Source organism: Rhinatrema bivittatum, chromosome 4, assembly GCF_901001135.1.
Source record: "Rhinatrema bivittatum chromosome 4, aRhiBiv1.1, whole genome shotgun sequence".
NCBI classification, from domain to species: domain Eukaryota; kingdom Metazoa; phylum Chordata; class Amphibia; order Gymnophiona; family Rhinatrematidae; genus Rhinatrema; species Rhinatrema bivittatum.
Window position 1 is genome coordinate 207770890 of NC_042618.1, and position 20785 is coordinate 207791674.

Consider the following 20785-nt stretch of genomic DNA (forward strand, 5'->3'; position numbering starts at 1 on the left):
GTGGCATTGTCCGACATGACTCTGACAGATTTGCCCCGGTGCCTGTGACTGAACCGTAGGCAGGCTAGTGTGACCGCCTGGGCTTCCAGTCGGTTGATGTTCCATCCCGACTCTTCCTTGTCCCATTGCCCATGAGCCGTCAGTTCCTGGCAGTGGGCTCCCCACCCTCGTAGACTCGCGTCCATGGTGAGCAAGATCCAGATCGGTGGGGATAGCCTTACTCCCTTGCTCAGATGGTCTTCTTTTAGCCACCATTGGAGCTGGTTCCGCGAATCCTCTGGGAGCTGGAGGCGAACGGAGTAGTCCTGGGACGTCGGGTTCCATTGTGATAGTAGGGAGCACTGTAGCGGTCACATGTGAGCTCTTACCCATGGGACCACTTCCAAGGTTGATGTCATGAGGCCGAGGACTTGGAAGTAGTCCCATACTTTGAGGCGGAAACTTCTTAGCAGGTTTCGCAATTGGTTCATCAGCTTTCTTCTCCTTGTAGGAGGAAGAATGACCTTGTCTTGTCTGGTGTTGCACCGGACTCCCAGGTATTTTAGAGATTGGGAGGGATGCAGACAGCTCTTGTCTGTATTGACGATCCACCTGAGGTTCTCCAGTAGAGTCTTGACTCTGGTGGTCGCCTGATGACTTTTCTCTGGAGATTTTGCCCTGATCAGCCAATCGTCCAGATATGGATGTACGAGGATTCCTTCTTTCCTCAGTGTCGCCGCCACTACAACCATGATTTTGGTGAACGTCCGAGGGGTTGTGGCTAGCCCAAAGGATAGCGCCCGGAACTGGTAGTGGTGGTCCAGGATCATGAAGCGTAGAAAGCGTTGATGCTCATGATGTACAGGGATGTGCAAGTAGGCTTCTGACAGGTCCAGGGATGTAAGGAATTCTCCCGGCTGTATCGCCCTTATGACCGAGCGCAGGGTTTCCATGCGGAAGTGTGGTACCCTCAGGTAGCGGTTGACCGACTTGAGGTCCAGTATGGCCGGAATGTTCCCTCTTTCTTGGGGAAGATAAAATAGATGGAATAGTGCCCAGTATTTTGCTGTTGTGTGGGCACCAGTGTTATGGCCTTTAGAGCGAGCAATTTGGCCAGTGTGGTTTCCACTGCTGTCCTCTTGGAGGGTGCATGGCAAGGAGATTTCACGAACTTGTCCGGAGGGATGTTGTGGAAGTCCAGATAGTATCCTTCTCGAATGATGGTTAGGACCCACTTGTCCGCTGTTATCTTGACCCATCTTTGGTAGAATAGGGCAAGCCTGCCCCTATGGCTTCTTCCTGTGGATGGGTTGGCTGATTCTCATTGTGGGTTGTGGCTGGGGCCTGTGCCAGAGCCGGCTCCCCTCTTGTTGTGTTTGTTCCGAAAGGACTGGCCCCTGCCTGCGGGGCGAGGTGCTTGATATGTACTCTTGTAGGGTCTAAAATGCTGAGATCCTCTGCCCTTAAGTAATCAGGGTGAGGGGCGTTGGCTTCTTTTGTTCCTGTCCTCCGGTTACCGAGGTACTGGAGATTTACCTCATTTGTCAGCTAACTTCTCCAGTTTGCTTCCGAACTGGAGGGCTCCTTTAAAGGGCATTCTCGTGAGTTTCGTCTTGGAAGTCGCGTTGGCTGATCAGCTTTGGAGCCAGAGTTGACTTCTGGTTGCCACTATGGCTGAGACACCCCTGGCTGAGGTGCGCACCAGGTCGGAGGTCGCGTCTGTGAGGAAGGATATTGCTGGTTTTAGTGCTTCGACGGGGTGGCGGCGTTCCTGGTCATTGATAAGCAGGTGCGTGTCACCATGGCACAGCAGGCCGCAATCTGCAGTGACATAGCTGATACATCGAATGACTGTTTATGGATGGATTCTTGACATCTGTCCTGGGCATCCTTGAGTGCCGTTCCTCCCTCGACTAGAATGGTAGTGCACAGACCATGGCATCTACTTTGGGGAACACCAGGAGATCTTTGAGAGTTCCAGTGGGTATAGGGCTTCCAGGGCCCGTCTCCCTTTGAAACTGGCCTCCGGAGCATCCCATTCCAAGTCGATCAGCTGTTGTATGGCTTGCAGCAAAGGGAAATGGTGGGAGGCCTGACAGAGCCCTTCTAGGAGAGGGTTCGTCTTGGTTCCCCTGTGGCACTTGTGTCTGGGATGGCGAGCTCCTTCAAGCTGAGAGACACGAGATCTGGTAGCTTGTCTTTGGAGAAGAAACACCTCATGGTTCGGTAAGGTTCCGTTCCTGGAGGGATTTCCCCTTCCTCCAGGAACGGAGGAAGGGGAATCTTGATCTTCGTCCGAGGTGTCCGTGTCCCCTATGGTGAGGCCTTTGGCCGGGGGGGGGCATGTCTCTGGGAGGCCTAGAGGGCCCTGGGAGGCTAGGGTCCTCTGGTGGAGGATATGTCTGTGTCATCGGTGGCGCTGGTTGCATGTGGACAAAGGTGCGTAGACCCTTAAAGAATTCTACCTAGGAGAAGGATCCTGGGTCTAGATTGAAAACCACTGCATTCCCCAGGGGCCCCATTTGAGGGAGGGTCGTGCTGGGGATAGATCCGGATTCCTATACTAGCTGGGGAGGGCCTTGTCCTGGTTCTCCCAGAGCCTCCTCGCATTGTAGACACAGGGACGTGGCCTTCTCGTGCTGCACAGCTCTTATGTGGCAGGCTGGGTAGAGGGCTTGTGCCTTGGTTTTCTTGGCCGGTGGTGGAATGGTTTGTGCGCGTAGGTCGTTGAAACCCTGGTCTGTGCGTTTGATGTGCGCGCCAGGAGGTTTAGTTATCCGCTCCGGGTGCGCCGAAGATGTGCATGTAGGCCGGGATGCGCGCACCGCTGTGTGCACAGCCTTAACTTGTGCGCATAGCTGTGCGTACGGCACCTATGCGCACGCCGCTGTGCACACAAGTAATTTGTGCGCCCGGCTCGTCTCTGTGCGCACGGTTCAGTTAGGCAGACAGAGCAGTGATCAAGGGGAAATGGCGTCGGCGACCACGTGAACAAGATGGCGATCACCCGGAGAGTCTCCATGTGGGAGGGCCCTCGTATCAGATCGGGGTCTAGTCCGGACTGGGCTGATCAACCCGATGGTACAGACACCGGCTGGCAATCTATGCGGCTATCTGAGCCTCAGAGACTGGAGACTTAGAGAAAGTTTTCTACCTTACCTAGGTCTTGGCGTTTCCCGGTCTTGTTCCGGGCGGTCAGCGGGTGCGGGGGAGAGGGAATTTACCTTCACCGCCGTGGTCGGTATTGCACCCACTGCCTCTCAGCTGCTCCCGTTGCCGGGGGTTAAGTCCACGCCGGGAACTGGCTACCGGACCGAGGCCTACCTCTGAGGGATCTCAGGAATCACCTCAGGAATTCTCAACTGGGGGAGGGACCCTTAGGTATCACCGCAGGAGAGCAGGGCTCGTCTGGAGAGATAAGATATCTTCTTTGTTTGGAATTTTCTTTCTTCTTTGGTTTGAATATTCTAATGCTGTGCAAGCATGTATAGAGTTCCGAACTGCTATGGAGACGGAGAAATACTGAAAAGCAGAGCTTCCTGCATGGGTATATGTACTGGTGCTGACATCAGATTGAAATCTGACTCCGTCTCCAACTGCTATCAGGAGCACCCTATACCCAACTGGTCCTGAGTCCATCTGCCACACGCTAGGAAATCTTTAAATTTTTCTTTGCTGATAAAAGCAAGTTTGCTTACCGTAAACGGTGTTTCCGTAGATAGCAGGATGAATTAGCCATGCTGTCATGGGATCTGTCAATCAGGCCCTGGAGGCAGAACTTCACAAAGCAGAGATTAGATTTTTGGTCTCTGCAGCTGCGTGTGTGTTCCCGCACAGGAAAGTAACGGATTCTCCTCAGTCTGTGATTAAGCTGTGTAGTCGAAAAGACGGCGACTGCCAGGGAGGTGGGTAGGTCAGCATGGCTAATTCATCCTGCTATCCACGGAAACACTGTTTACAGTAAGCAAACTTGCTTTTTCCTGTCGATAGCAGGGCTGAATTAGCCATGCTGTCATGGGAGTCCCAAGCTCCCGATCACGTTATTTATGATATATATTTGTTTGTACGTGATCATCAATAGTGTAGCAGTCACCGTGAACACGTGGATAAAGATTGTAAAATTGCTTGCCCTATCTTCGCATCAGTGGCTGCTTGTTGATCAAGGCAGTAGTGAGATGTGAAGGTATGGAGCGATGACCATGTAGCTGCCTTACAAATGTCTATGGGCTGTACATTTTTAAGATGTGCCAAGGAAGCCGCCACTGCTCTTACTTGATGAGCGTTAGGAACAGAATGTAGCTGTAGTTGCTGCTTGTTGTAGCAGAACATGATGTTTTGTGTTATCCAGCTGGAGATGGTGCGTTTAGCCACTGGTAATCCAGTTGCCTTTGGGTCGAATGATACAAAGAGTTGAGAGACTCGATGGTCCGATTCTGTTTTTTCTTTGTAGTATGCCAAGGCTCTTTTGCAATCTAATGTATGCAGTAATTTTTCCCTATCATTTGCGTGAGGTTTAGGGAAAAAGATGGGCAGTTCTATGGTTTGATTGAGGTGAAACTGCGAAACTACCTTTGGAAGGAATGACGGGTGAGTTCGTAGAACCACCTTTTGGTGATGAAACTGCAAATATGGAGAGTAATGGACCAAGGCTTGTAATTCACTGACTCGTCGTGCTGATGTTACTGCAACCAGGAATACCACCTTCCATGTGAGGTATTTAATGTGTGCAGAGTCCATGGGTTCAAACGGGGAAAGCAAGAGCTGTTCCAGAACTATGTTGAGGTTCCATGGAACTGGAGGCTTAGAGATCGGAGGTTGAAGGTGAGTTAACCCCTTAATGAAACGAGAGAGTAAGGGGAGATTGGAGATAGGAATATTGTTAACTAGTCTATGATAGGCGCCTATGGCGCTTAGATGAACTCTAATGGAGGATGTTGCAAGACCAGCTGCGTAAAGTGTATGAAGATAATCCATGAGTAGCTCAGGTGAGCAGTACAATGGTGGTACACCTTTGGAAATGCACCAGGTAGAATAGAGTTTCCATTTATAGCTATAATTTTTCCACGTTGAGAGTTTCCTGGATTCTAATAGGATGAACTGTGCTGAAGTGGAAACTCCCTGTTCTGTTAGAAGGAGCCTTTCAATCTCCATGCTGTCAAATGAAGAGATGAGTGTAGTGGATGTAGAAGCGTCCCTTGATCTTGGTATAGAAGATCTGGGCGATTCGGTAATCGAATTGGGTCCGTGATGGACAGTCTGAGAAGGAAATTGTACCACGGTTGTCTCGGCCAAACCGGTGCTATGAGAATCAGTTGAGCTTGGTCTGTTATGCACTTTTGAATTGTCCTTGTTATTAGTGGTATGGGAGGAAAGGCACACAGGAGGCCTGTAGTCCACAGATTGAGGAAGGCGTCCTGAGCGATTCTGAATTGGCTTGGTCTTATCGAGCAGAATTTGGGAACTTGAGCGTTGATCTTCGTTGCAAATAGATCTATCAAAGGTGTCCCCCACTGTATGAAGATGTCTTGGGCTACATTCGAATTGAGTGCCCATTCATGAGGGTGAAAGATGGAGCTTAACCTGTATGCTCTTGTATTTGCTACTTCTGGTAGGTAAGTTGCTTGTAGATGTATGCAATTTTTGTGAGCATGTTCGAATATTTGTAGGGTCTCCTTCCAAAGGGACCATGAACCTGACCCTCCTTGTTTGTTGATGTAAAACATCGCTACTTGATTGTCCATATATATCATGACCCTGCGACCTCTCAGGTGATCTTGAAACACTTGTAGTGCATTTCGAATCGCTCTCAGTTCTAATAAATTTATCTGCAGGTTCTGCTCTGAGATTGTCCATAACCCTTGCATTTCGTAAATCTTGAGATGTGCTCCCCATCCCTTGTGAGACGCATCTGTGGTTAAGACTGTGTTGTGCGGAGGGGAACTGAATAATGCTCCTTTTGATAGGGTGGAGTCTAGTAGCAACCATGTTATGTCCTGTTTCATCTGGGCAGTCAATGATACCTTCTGTGTCAACGGTTGTGAGTGTTGTTTCCATTGATGTTTTAATCCCCATTGCAGGCATCTCATGTGAAGCCTGGTGTTGGGAACTGTGAAAATAGCCGTTGCTATGTGGCCTAGGACTACGAGAACTTGTCTTGCCGAAGGTCTCTGAGTATGATTCAGTTCGTGGAGAAGGTGACGCAGTTGCGTTATTCTCTCGGTTGGGAGGTATGCCCGGTTGCGAGTGGTATCCAGGCATGCTCCTATAAACTGTAATGTTTGTGTTGGCTGTAGATGTGATTTTTGGAAATTGATCACTAGTCCCAACTTCTGTACGCACTGTATCACTCGTCGTAGGTGATCGATCAAGACTTCTGGAGTCGAGGTGATTATCAGCCAATCATCCAGATATGGAAATATGATTATACCCTGTTGTCTGAGATGCACCACCACCACAACCATGCATTTGGTGAAAACCCTGGGTGCAGCCGATAGTCCAAAGGGTAGAACTTTGTACTAGTAGTGGTGATGCTTGTAGCGGAAGCACAGGTATCGCCAAGAGGATGGATGGATTGGAATATGTGTGTAAGCATCCTTTAGATCGATGGAACACATTCAGTCGTTGGGTTGAATCAGAGGTAGGATTGATTTCAACGATACCATTTTGAACTTCTCTTTGGTGAGGAATTTGTTCAATTCTCTCAGATCTAGTATGGATCGAAGGCCACCCGACTTTTTGGGGAATAAAACCTCACCTGTTGCGTTTTCTGGGAAATCTGTCGAATGGCCTGCTGTTTGTGAAGCAAAGCAATTTCCTCCCCCAGTTGTGGTTGGACGCTTTGAATCTTTAGAGTGGGAAGGTGAGGTAAGATGGGTTTCATGGTAAATTGGAGTTGGTACCCCTGTCGTAGTATCTCTAAACCCCATTGATCGGATGTTATTCTTTCCCAGGCTGCCAGGCAAGAAAGGATTCTGCCAGGTGGTGCTTGGGTTACTAAAAAGATGGCGTTGATTTTACTGCAGCAGCCGGTTGTTGCGTCTGCTGCCTTTGAGTATGTGCTTTGCCCCTACGTTGGTTTGGGGTATGCTGTTGAGGCGTAGAACGCTAATAAGATGGATACAGTTGTGTACGAAAGGACTGATAAGACCTGTAAGGTCTACGGGAATATGATTGTCGATGAGTGGATCCCACATAACAACGTGTGGTCGAGTAGTGAGGTTGTGATGTTAAGGATTGGACTGCTAGAGCTTCCTCCTTTAATTTGCCCACAGTGTCTTGAAATCTTTCTCCGAACAGGTTATCTCCTGTACATGGGAGGTTCGCCAGTTTTTTGTGCAAGTCTTCCCGTATTGAACTGGAATGTAACCAGGCCATTCTTCGGGCTGCAATGGCTGTTGCAGATGCCCTGGATGATGTTTCGAAAGCCTCATATATCGACCTCAGAAGGTGGCAAGAACACTCTTCCATATCATGAAGAGGTTGTGGTACTTGATCTGCTGTCGAGGAAAGCATACCTTTCATGGCTTGTATGCATTCAATTAGGTATTGTACCATGTAACACTGATGGTGCATAATACGGGCAGTCAAGATGGAGTTGTGGTACATCTTTCTGCCAATTTCATCTAGATACCTATTATCCTTGCCTGGTGGATATGAGGTGTGCAACTTTGATTTCTTGAATCTCTGCATCGCAGACTCTACCACAATTGAAGCATGCGGTAATTGTGGCATAAAGGCGATATTTTCCGCATACGAAATTTGATATCCGTTTTCCTTGAGACCGCTGACAAAGAGTAAGGTGTTTCCCACGATTTCTTTAAGACGGTATGTAGAATATCTTGCGATGGTAAAGATGTTGGTTCTCCTGGAGTATTGAAAATCTTTAGGAGACCAAGGGTTTCTGATCTAGGGTCTGTCTCCTTTTGAACCTCTAGGTGTAATATGGTACCCAATTTCTCCAAATATTTTGGGTTTGCGAGGTCCTCTGGAGGGGAAAACGGTTCCTGTGGTTGTTCCTGTGGGTCCGATGGAAACCCAGTAGATGATGATGGGAAGGTTTGCGGAGATGGGGAATCCATAGGTGTATTTTGGTTTTGAATTGGTGACACCGTACTTTTTGTTATTGGGGATTCCGGCAGTTCTACCGACTGTTCCCTAGAAGCATGAGTATTATGTTCTGGGGAACTGACAGATGGATCATGAAGCATCCTGAAGGATGATTGAAGTGTTTCATAGAATCCCGCTAATGATTGTGATAATTGTAGAAATGCCTCTTTTGTGTGAGGAGTGTGATGCAGTGCAGCACTGCCGGGGTCAGGAACAGACAAGACAACATAGGGCGGCAGGTAATACCAGAGCCAGACAGCAGAGGCGCAGTTGAGGACAAGAAAAACTACAAATCCCAGGTTCTTAGAGCCATCACCTGACCCGTGGGGAGAGCCTGAAGGCGAACAGCTGGCAGACTCAGAGAATAACGAGTCAGACACAGGTGAACTGATGGAGTTAGAGGAAGAGGGCATGCCTACATGGTGGCAATGGCCAGAAAAAGCCAGCTCTGGGAAGGAGGGAGGAGGAGGAGATGGAGGTAGGTTCTGGGGGAGAGGAATCCTCCAGCTCTCATATGGATACAGAGTAGCCAGAAAGGGGAGAGGTATAACTTACACATTAAAGGAAGTTGGGGAGAAGGGCTCGGGAGAGCCTGGTGTGTCTGGTATTTAAATATAGATGTGTGGGATTTGAAAGGTAACTCTCCGCCGGAGTGCTTGGGGGCAGGGTCATTTATCTAGGTTTTGAGACACCAAGAAACGGTCTCTCTGTGTTATCTTTGGGGATTGGGGGCTGTTTCATCCCCAACTCCGTACAAGGAGAACCCGGAAGCCCAGCAAAGCCAGGGCCTGCTGAGACCCGAACCCAGGGAGTTACGAGCGGCTGACGGACTCCAGGGATATCAGGGACTCACGAAAGGCCTGAGCGAGAGGCAGAGGACCGCCAAGATCTCCTTAAGAGCCTCCACAAATTGTCAAGATGTTAAGCATCTTGTGCCTGACATTGTTCTCTGTCAACAGCTGGAACGGGATAGCCTCTGCCATCAACCTCACAAAACCTGCGAAGGCTAAGTCCTCAGACGGAGGCTTCCTTCACTCCTCTGAAGGAGAAGGGTCTGAAAGGAGACAATCTGAGTCAAACTCCGACTGATCATCCCCCTAGGGGTCACAGGAACCTTCATCATCACTATGTCACAGGGGATGGGGCCCTAGGTGCTCGGCCAATGTCTAGAGGTGCAGGCACCGATGGAACTGGATGGAGGGTGGGGGGGAGGTACAGGACTTGGCAATTCTGCAGCCTCAATGGAGCTTTCTTGGAGGAGGAAATGGCGACAACAACTGTATCAGTCAGAGGATGCCCCAGAACCAATGCCAGCTGGATCGGTAAGGCACTGATGAACACACTGAGCTTCTCCAAAAGTGGTATGTGTACGGGTGGTACTGCCTCTGGTTCCACCGGTGCCACAGGACCGTGGCCCTGCAGCGCCTACTCCACCACCAGCTGGACTTGACACTCTCGCTCCTACTCGAACACTGCCAATGCCAACCCCGACTGGGAGGAAGAAGGGATGGCCGGATCTTCCTCGGACGCTCGAGGGGGATTGGCACCTGGCACCAGGACCGGTGGAGACCATCGCATACCCTAGGCATTGATGGAGATCTGGTGCTCCTCGCCACAGGGTCACTTTGGGGGTATCGCGGCAAAAACCGGTGCATCCCTGTGCTCGGTATTGTGCATCAACAGAGACCGGTGCCGATGCTTTTTGGTCTTCCCACGATGCTCAGCCCAGTCTTTTCCTGGTGCCAAGGTCGAGAACAATGATACTGGCATCTTTGATCCGGAAGAGATAAAAAATGGCTCGTCTCCAGCACCCCTGTCCACCAGCGACTTCAACGGAACAGACATCAATGCTGATGGTGATGGCGAGTTGTCCATCGGTGTGGCTCCAAGGTCCTTAGGTACCAATGCTGACAGTGATGATTCGGACTTCTTCAACCCAAAGAGGTGCTCCATCTTGTCAAGCCAAAGTCAATGTCTTTTTTGAATCATCTGGTCGCACAAGTGGCAACCCTGGATGTCATGCTGTGCCCCCAGGCAGAGGATTCAGACATCGAGCGAATCGGTGATAGACATTGTCCGCTGTCACTGAGTGCATCAGCAAAAACCAGATGTGGCCATGATGGAGCGAAACAAAAGGGAAAAGGACGGAACGTCAGCGGCGGGCATCAATGAACAGTGGGCATCGAGGCACCGCCACCACAGGAGAATCGACCACAAAAGAAAATTTATCCGAAGATGTCGAAACTGGGGACAATTCAGGAAGGCACCAAGAGGGATTCGGCGACGGAAAGAGAGAAAAAAATAGCGAAAAATGTGAAAGAAGTTTTCCATTAGGCCAAAAAGCCAAAACTTTGAAGAGCTTAATCAACTGCTGTTGCGAGTCATTTTTTTGTTACTTTAGCTTAGAATGTATATAGAGGGTAGGCTGTATGGATTCAGAGTTTTCACCCAGACACAGACTAGTTTGAAGGCCATAGGCAAACCTCTAAGTGAACTCCTGTTTACTGTCTTGCACTGTGAAATGTTTACTAACAGGCAAGTGTTTGTTTAGTTGGTTATTCCAGTAGGTCCATGATAAGAAAGCAAGCAAATAACTTATACTAAATCCTGAGAGAGAATGAATGCCACACAGCAGCACATGAAATGGATAAGAACTCAGTGGGCGAGAACATCACTGCTTTCCCAAGCAGTTTAGGGTAAGGAGATATAACAGCTAGAGAGAGGGAGAGCACACACTGGATGTAATAGCACAGGCTGATCCTTTGGAAGCATGTAAGCTTTTTCTACTAATACTTCTTCTGTATGATCTGATTTTATTTGTTCTATCTTCCTTTTGCTCAATTAAACTTACTTTCCTAAGTACCTGGAACCATGATGCACTGAATCAAAGTTTGTGTGTGGCTATTTGTTCAGGGGATAAACTCCTGGGTTCAAGCTCCCAGGTATAATCCCAGTAATTGTGTGGGTTTATATTAGGTAAGCCCTCGAGTAATCCTGAGTGCACACAGGTGATACGTTCCTCAGGTAGCACCCAGTGTAGACCTCAGTGAGATTAGCCCCCCAGGTCAGAGCCCCTGGGGAGAGTGCCAGTGTGTACGGTCTGAATCAAGAACAACAGTGAGGCTCACAGCTCCATGGAAAAGAGGAAACTGAAGAGGGACCCCATGTGGACGGATGGTATAGGGCATATTGAGCATGCTCAATGTGCCTAGTCAAAGTTTCTAAAAAACTTTGACATAACTTTTCAACATCGGACTCCATCTGATGTCACCCATGTGTGAGGACTACCATCCTGTTCGTCCTTGGAGAAACAGTGGAACATATTGCTGTTATTGTTGAGAAAACCCTTAAGTAATGGCCATGACTTTTTCCCCCTGGGATCTATGAGCACTGCCTCCTCAGCCAACTCAGAAAGTAAAATACCTGACCCAGGGATTAAATCGGAGACCTACTGCATGGTAGTGCACAACACTAGATACCTGAGCCACAGGGCTAGCTGCTCAGGTAGTTTATAACCCAATTTATCATCCAAGACAAAAACCTAGGCTTCCTCTTTGGCACATAGACCTTACTGAAAGCTCACATCCAGTGCTATCTCTCAATTTAATTCCCTAGTCACTCAGGCAGAGAAATTAAGGAGAATTTTTGTCATGAACTTCCCGATGAAGATATTCCACAGTCCTTTCCTTCAGCAGTGGCTCAGTAATTTTCCCAACTACCACGGTCAGGACAACTGGCCTATAATTTACAGCCTCCTCCCTGCTCCTTTCTTGGAATGGAGAGGACATTATGTGCATTAAGAAACCTATAGGAGATGATACCATACCTGCAAGTATACACTTAGTTGGGATGCAAACATATATGTATATAGGTGCATAGACAGACCTTGTTAGATGGGGCAGACAGACTATAATACTTGTATTGATAGATTTATATGGAAAGATCTGGTAGTTGTATAGAAACACTTGGATTGCTAATGTATGAGATGTCTATTGACTGCACTCTATAGGGTATTATTATACAGTCAGGGATAAACATATTGATGAGAATCTCTACTGAGAGACCTAGGATGGTATTTGTAAGGGAGGATGCATGTATTGAAAGACCTGTATTCCATTACTACATACCTGGGTGGGATTTTGATGACATTGCACCCATATTATAGCTATATAGGGAGGTCTTATAGTTCTATAGTTGTATTTGGATCAGACATAATTATGTAAAGTATGAGATCTATACCAAAAATCCATATATGCACAGACGTTGATGGGATATTCATGGGCTGGTACTGTACAAACATAGAATGAAAAATGCATGAATGAATTTGGATAGCAGGTTAACTATATGGTACTAAAAGGTTAGTACAAGATGGGGCAAGATTGGAGTCTACTGTACCTACAATGATAACCTGTATAAGATTTTGCTATATGAGTAATTAGGATAACTACCTAGTGAGACTTGGAATGGATTCCATCCTACCTGCATGTATAGACTTGATCACATTCTTTTCCACTTCCAGAAAGGACACCAGCGCCATCATCACCCCCATGGTGCTGGACAGCGCCTCCTCTGAACCATAGCGGGAGTACACGGGTTTTCCTGCCTCACTGAGAACAAAAACGTGTTTCTGATGCATACGCCAGGCATCCATGGTCACATCCTCCTCTTCCTTTCCAGAAGACAGCACAGAGTCTCGCCGGGGTTTTTCCTGCTGGTCTGAATCGTTCTCTCTCATTTCTTCTTCCATGTCCACTGGAATGCCAGTCAGCTTTGTGCTCAGCTCACTAAAGTCCTTGCTGATTTGTTCCATGTCCGAGTCTGTCTGGTCTCCATCTATTTCCTCCAGGCCTGTTGGTACAGAACCTCCATCTGCGGTCAAGTCCTCGGTCAAGTCCTCGTAGGAGCGGGCGTGAACAAACATCGCCTCCTCCTGTCCTGCTCCTGGAAATCAAACCAACAGAGCTTTCCTTAGCAAACTGATCTTGGAATAAACTGAAGCATAGGCAAAGACAGCAGGAGACATTTTGGAAAGAAAAATCCTGTCAGAAGATAGAATGCAGTTACATGGGTAGACCTTCCAAAAGCAGTTTTTAAAAGTGAAGCATAGAATAAGTAGTTTCAAGCAGCCTAGGTTTTAGGCTCCGATATAATAAAATCCAAATCAGAAACTAGATCTTGATGCAAATGCTGTGGATTTGCATCACTCTGTACACCACAAGGTTTGAACTGGATCTCTATGTATTTTGCAATTACAGAAGCATTTCAACAAAGGCGATAAAATAGTCACATAGGCAATGGGGACACCAAGGTCTGACAGCAACCTTTGGGAGTATAGATAACATTTCTATTTTTAAAGCAGTTTCTCTTCTGTACTCTTAGGCGGAGCCCAGGCAAGAAACTATATTTTTCTGTTTTTGAGATTTGTGGGGCCCTGTCACGAATGCTCCATTAAGTGAGTGCTAAAGAACCAAGAGGAACGAAAACCTGCAAAAACTAGGAAGGAAATGGCCTACTTGATAAAAATTCTTTTACATCAGAGGATCTGTAACATTACACACCCAGAATGGAATATAATGCAGCCAACATGGGTCCCCTGCATTGAAATGCTGTATTAATCAACCAGTGGCTCGATATTTCCCCGTTTTCTAACCTCTCACTGACTTACTCTTTTGTCTGTCTTCCTTTTCTTGGTCACCATTTCAGATCTGTCTCCCTGAGTGTTCTGCTTGTTTTTCTTCCATCACTACTTTTCACTCCCATATCTGCTTTCCACATCTCTTTCCCTTGCTCTGCCTCCACCAGAGACAGATTTAGGAGTTTGCCAGCCCTGGGCACTCTTGCTCCTGTTGTGCCTCCTCTTGCCCCCTGCCGCCCCCCCCAGGTAAGGTCAGACAGCAGGAAGCAGGAGGTGTAAGGATGCGGCAGCTCAGGCATAGATTCTGAGGCAAAAACTGGAAAAATCTGAAGCACACTGGCAAACATTTCCATTGTTTACATTATAAACATTAAGCAATTTTCCAACCTTGTTTGTGTCTGCATAATTTATTTATTTTATTGTGTGAGGAAAAGGGATCTTAAGTATTAGTACAGGAAGGAGATATCAGGGATGAGCAGAAGAGAAGGAGAGGATGAGAGGACCAGGAATGGGGAGAGGAAAGGAGGACTAGCAATGGGGTGAGGAGAAGTTGAAAGCACTGGGGATAGGAGGGAGGAGTATAAGAAGGAAAGCTAACAAGGGATGGAGAGAGGAGTATGAGAAGGAAAGAGGACTGGAATGAGGGGAGGAGTCTGAGAAGGAAAGAGGATGGGAGGAGCGATAGAAAGGATCGGGGATGGAGAGGATGAGAGATGGGTAAGATCAAGGAAAAGGGGAAAATCAGGAATCTGAGATGGGAGAAAAAGAGGGAGAGGGAGGTAAGTTCTGGGATGGAGAAAGGGAGTAAGACCTGTTGGGGGGTGGGTTCCAGGATCTGGAGAGAAGGGAAAAAAGGGAGGTTTCAGGATCTGGAGGATAGAACCTGAGATCAAGGAAGAGAAAACCTGAATTGCAGTGGGTAGGGGAGGGGGGGGGGAAGGAGAGGAAGGAGGTATCCCTACCTTGTTCTGGTCCTGCTTCCGCTTACAACTTGTCTCTAACCTCCCAATCTGGCAAACACACACACAAACACTTGCACCTCCCCCCATATGATCCACTCTCTTCTCACTCCCAATGATCCCCTTCCTAATCTTACCAAAATGATCTCCTTTTGCTTCCTGTGCTCCAGGCTCACTCTCCTCCCATTTTGTTTTCTGCATGCTGCCTGGGAAGGGCGGGGCTGGATCAGGAAGCAGAGAACTTTTCTCTGCTGAGTAGAATTCAGCACAGCTGGAAATCAGTAAATCTTCAGCCAGACTGCTGCCCCTGCCCCCATCCCCGAGATTTTTGCTGCCCTAGGCACAGGCCTAGTGTGTCTATTTACATATCCAGGCCTGGCCTCTACCGTTTCTTCCTCCAGGCCCACCTTGTTTCTGTTTCTCTTCTGCTCTGTTTTTTTCTCACGTGTGCCATGCCTCTTTCTCACTTTCTGTCTATTATGCCTCACATACGGGCCGAATCAGTAAAGTCCGCGGGAGGGTGGGCGTTCGCCCGCTCTCCCGGCCCGCACACAGGCCACTCTCCTGTACGCTCGATTCAGTATGCTAATTAGGCCCAGCGGTAAAACCAGGTTAAAGGAGGCGCTAGGGACACGAGCACGTCCCTAGCGCCTCCTTTTGGACCGGAGCAGCGGCTGGCAGCGGGTTTGACAGCTGACGCTCAATTTTGCCGGCGTCGGTTCTCGAGCCCGCTGACAGCCACGGGCTCGGAAACCGGACGCTGACAAAATTGAGTGTCCGGTTTTCGACCCGACAGCTGCGGGCCGACTTCAATTTTTTTTTTTTTTTACTTTTGGAAAGTTTCAGGACCTCCGACTTAATATTGCCATGAAGTCGGAGGGTGCACAGAAAAGCAGTTTTTACTGCTTTTCTGTGCACTTTCCCGGTGCCCTGAAAGCAAAATGTGCGGCTTGGCTGCACTTTTTGTTTTCTGAATCGCGTGCGTGGGAATACCTAACAGGGCCATCAACATGCATTTGCATGTTGCGGGTGCTATTAGGTTCGTGGGATTTCGGCCCCTTACTGAATAAGGGGTAAGGGAAACCGCGCGCCCAATGGTGGGTTAACAGTGCGCTCCGTTGGAGCGCACTGTACTGTATCGGCCCGATAGCATTTATTTATTTATTTAAAACTTTTATATTCTGCATCTTCCAATTCTCTCTCCTTTTCTTTCTTTTATCTCCCATGTGTCATTATTCCCTCTCTATTCTTTGACCCCCATCCATCCTTTTCCTAGCCAAACAGTACGTTGTAGCATCTCTTGCTGGAGCAGAGAATAAAGACTTCCTTGCCTAGCTCTGGAGGGAGTAATTATGTACTTCCTCTCTCCTTCCTGTGCAGCTCTCATCAGGGAGCCCTCATGCATGGCCTCTCATGACAAAGAATTAGCTGTAATTTATTCTTTCCTAAATAGAGGCAGACCACTTCAGCATTAGTTTTTCACTATGAAAGCAGGATATACATCTCTGTCCATCCATCAAGAGTCCTAATAAACATCAGAGGTAATGTTCTCACTACTCCTCGAGCTCCAAGGCTGGAGAGGAATTTCAGTAGCATTCTCCCAGCAGCCCGAGAAGCTTGAGCCAGAGATGGGAATACACTCCAAGCCTCTATACCCTGGCAACATGAAGCACTGACCTCCAAGCTGGTCTCCAACTCCTAAATCTCTACAGATTGGAAACATTTATTGTATTCATCTTCCTTAACAGATCCTAACTGAACAAGGGAAAACGGTGAATATGAGGACTTGTGCTGATTCTTGTGATGGTGCAACACTTGCTGTGCACACAGCAGTCTATTTTTCAAGCTGGAAATCATTGAAATTTCAATCTACAACCTTCTTGCTTCAAGTCTCTATAGACTCCGTCCCATCTATCCCACTGTACATATGTTTTGAGTTGTACGTTATTTTTCAGCTAATCATGTGTTAATTGTAGTCCATTTGTCTCCCTGTAAGTTCTTCTCAATGTTCCAATGTATTCAACTTGTTCCAATGTACTCCGCCCCAGAGGCGACACTTCTGTTCCATGTAAACCGGTGCGATATGTATTTTATACAGGAACATCGGTATATAAAAATAAATAAATAAATAAATAAATAAGGAACTCTACCATGGAGAAAAAGTAAAAGTTCCCCTTTCTTAACTAGAAGGAGAAAGTAGAGCTGCTTACCTGTAATAGGTGTTATCCGAGGACAGCAGGATGTTAGTCCTCACCATCATCAGTTGGAGCCCCAACACGGAAAACGTATGTCAAGTTTGACTTGGCACACTGAGCATGCCCAGCATGCCCTATACCACACGTCCATGCAGGGACCCTCTCCAATCTTATAACAGAATTATATAAAACAAAAATAGGAAAAACCCAAGTCCATGAGGTGGCAGGTGGGTTTCATGAGGACTAATATCTTGCTGTCCTCAGAGAACACCTGTTACAGGTAAGCAACTCTGCTTTCTCAGAGGACAAGCAGGATGGTAGTCCTCACACATGGGTGAATGCTTAGCTACAGGCTGCTTCCCAACATAAAAGGGCATCAACAGACACCCAACCAGGTGCCAACGGGCACAACACAATGATGCTGTTGGCAACAAGAGGGGGAGACAGCCTGAACCCAACAATGGGCCCTAGGAAGGAAAGAGTTAGGTTCTATACCTCAAATAGATTCAGAAGGACAGACTGACCAAACAGTGTCACGTTGACCATCCCTATCCAAGCAATAGTGAGATGTGAATGTGTGGAGAGAACTCCACATTACGGCTTTGCAGATCTCCTTCATGGCAAATGCTCACAAGTGGGCCACCTATGCTACCATGGCTCAGACAGAATGAGCCTTGACATGGCCCCCAAGATGCAGTCCCGCTTGGGCATAACAGAAGGGGTTGCAATCTGCTAACCAACTGGATAAGGTCTGTTTGGCAATAACAATGCCCTACCTATTCCTTTCAAAAGAAATAAAATGTTGGGTGGATTGTCTACGAGCTTCTGTCCACTCCAGATAGAAGGCTAAGACTCGCTTGTAGTCCAAACCGTGCAGTGCTCATTTGCCTTGGCGCGAATGGGGCCTGGGAAATAATGTTAGCAGGACGATAGACTGGTTAAAATGGAAGTCCATTACCACCTTAGGCAGGAACTTAGGGTGCATATGCAAAACCACCTTGTCCTGATAAAACTTAGTATAAGGTGGATAAGTCACTAAGGCCTGGAGCTCGCTGACACCATGTGGTGAGGTGACCACCACCAAAAATATGACCTTCCAGGTCAGATACTTCAGGTCACGTGTGCGCAGCGGTTCAAAAGGAGCTTTCATCAGTGGGAAGACTTAGGGAAGGTTTCAGATGAAGCAGGCTCCACATGAAATGTACAACTATAGGCTGTAGAGACATGGGCATACCATTTACATCCTGGTGGTATGCACCAACTGCATTGAGATGGAGTTGTTTTTTTAAGCCAACCTCTGATAGGTGTAGAGGGTAATCATGCAATTTTTGTGTGAGGCAGGAGATCGGATCTAGGGCGGATCTCCTGCCCACACCACATGGAAAACCTTCTCCACTTCAGTCCATAGGACTTTCTAGTGGAAGGCTTTTTGGAAACCACCAGGACACAAGACACATCCTCAGAGATCAAGTGGTTGCAGAATTAACATCTCAACATCCAGGATGTGAGCGACAGTGTCTGGAGTTTGGGGTGTCACAACATGCCTTGATCTTGCGTGATGAGATCTGGGGTAGTCCCCAGACTGATCAGTCTCCGGAGGGACAACTCCCGTAAGAGTGGAAAACAGACCTGTCTCGGCCAATAAGGGCATATGAGGATCATAGTCTCTTTGTAATCGTGAAGCTTCAAGAGAGTTTTTGCCACTAAAGGAATCAGAGAATATGCGTACAGAAGGCCCTTGCCCCAGTGACAGGCCAGGGTGTTTGAGGATGGTTTGCTGTCTATCCTGTACAGGGAGCAATACCGAGTCACCTTTCTGTTGCAAAGAGACACAAAGAGATACACATCCGGGCTCCCCCAGAGGCGGAATATTCAATTCACAACCCCCTGGACCAGGGACCACTCGTGGGGTCTGAAGGCATGACTCAGCTTGTCCACCAACACATTCTCCGTCCCGGCCAGGCACATGGCCCTGATCACTAGCCCGTAGGACAGGGCACATGACCAGATCTGAACCACATCCTGAAACCAGAGGTACGATCCCATACCTCCCCTGCTTGTTGACATACCACATCGCTACCTGGTTGTCAGTTTGGATTAGGACAAATTTGTTGGACAACTGATCTCTGAAAGCCCATAGCACGTACCTGATCACCCAGAGCTCCAGGAAATTGATTTGGTAACAGGTTTCCTGGGTGGACCAAAGACCCTGGGTGCTGACCCCATCTACATGAGCTCCCCATCCTAGGGTGGATATATTCTTGGTTAGGACAATTTGGGTAGGAGGACTCTGAAATGAGATCCCCTGTTGCAGATTTGAACGTACCTGCCACCAGGACAAAGAGTCCTGGAGGGGCGAGGTGATTTGGATGCGATTCTGGAGGTTCTGCTTGGCTTGGCACCAATGCAGACTTTGATGAGGCAGGAAGGCCTTGGCCTGAGCCATGTCTAGCAGGATTCCTATAAAGTCCAATTGAAGTGATGGGCTGAGATGGAACTTCGGATAGTTGATGACAATCCCTAGTGGCTCCAACACCCAGATGATCAAGTGCATGGACCTGACAAGCCCTCTATCTAAGATGTGCTCTTGACCAGCTAATTACCCAGATAAGGGAAAACACGCACCCCCAGGGATTTTGTGAAGACCTGTGGGGCTGACGCTACCCTGAATGGCTACACCCGATACTGGAAGTGCTGTTTTCCCACCATGAATCTGAGATACTTCCAGTGATCAGGGACGATCTCAATGTGAGTGTAAACATCCTTCAGATCAAGGGATCATAGCTAGTCCACTTTTTGTAAAAGGGGGGATCAAGATGCCCAGGGAAAACCATCTTGAACTTTTCTTTTTTTGACAAATCTGTTCAAGGCCCTTATGTCTAGGATGGGACAGAGTCCTCCTGTTTTCTTTGGAATCAGGAAGTACCTGGAGTAAAATCCCTACCCTCTTTGCCCTGATAGAATAGGCTCGACCGCTCTGGCCATTAAGAGGGAAGAGAGCTCCGTTAGTAGTACCTCCTGATGCACTACCAGCCTCTTTGCCTTGGTGGAACAGGCTCGATCACTCTGGCTGTTAAGAGGGAGGAGAGCTCCACTAGTAGTATGTTCTAATGTGCTAGTGGTCCCCAAAACGGGCTTGGAGAGCAATTTGGCTGGACCCCCAATAGGTTCAATCGGTACCCTTGATGGACGATGGGTAGAACCCACTGGTCTGAGGTTACACACTGGGCCACTGGTTCACAAAGAACCGCAGACTTCCCCCGACCGACAGATCTATTTTCCCGAGTACTGGCAACTGGACTACACTCCCTATGAACCAGTTAAAACTACGTCCCTCGAGTTGACTGAGGTGCCGACTGGGCCTTGGGAACCCTCTGCTGCCTGGGACGTCCGCGGGAGTCATGATGCTGATGATGGGAGCGAGGGAGCAGAGGATTGTACTTCCTCTAGCAGAAGAAAGACCTTCTGTCCCTATCTTGCAGACCTCCTAGCAGAAGAGGATGGATCCGAAGTGCTGGCAGAGAGTTGTTGGAGGGTTTCATGGTCGTCCCGAAGCTGGGCTATTGCATCCCTCACTCTATCTCTGAAGATATTCTCCCCAGTTCAAGGCACGTCCACGAGTTTTTCCTATACCTCTGGTCGGAGATCCAAGGCCCACAGCCATGCCATTCTGCAGACACCGATTCCTGCTGCAGACACCCTCAATGTCATTTCAAAAAAATTGTAGGTTGCGTGGACCTCGTGTTTTCCGCACTCTAGGCCTTTATGTATCATTGACATGAGGGTCTCCTGCTGCTGCTAAGGCAAATCTTGGCCACCTCCTGCACCTTCTTCCAGATGTCTTACGAGTATTGGCTCTTGTAGAACTTGTAGGAAGCTATACAGGCAATGAGCATAGGCCCCTGAAACAT

At 48.1% G+C, this 20785-nt stretch overlaps 1 protein-coding gene across 3 annotated transcripts in view; it reads right to left on the reverse strand.

Annotated features, from left to right (window-relative positions):
• Nucleotides 1–20785, reverse strand: part of MON1A (MON1 homolog A, secretory trafficking associated) — an 85088-nt gene that overhangs the window by 25870 nt on the left and 38433 nt on the right. For all 3 annotated transcript variants that reach the window (XM_029599631.1, XM_029599630.1, XM_029599632.1), the window contains one exon: nucleotides 12565–13026. In XM_029599631.1, the coding sequence (XP_029455491.1) occupies nucleotides 12565–13026 (462 nt within the window). The remainder of the gene's footprint in view (nucleotides 1–12564; nucleotides 13027–20785) is intronic.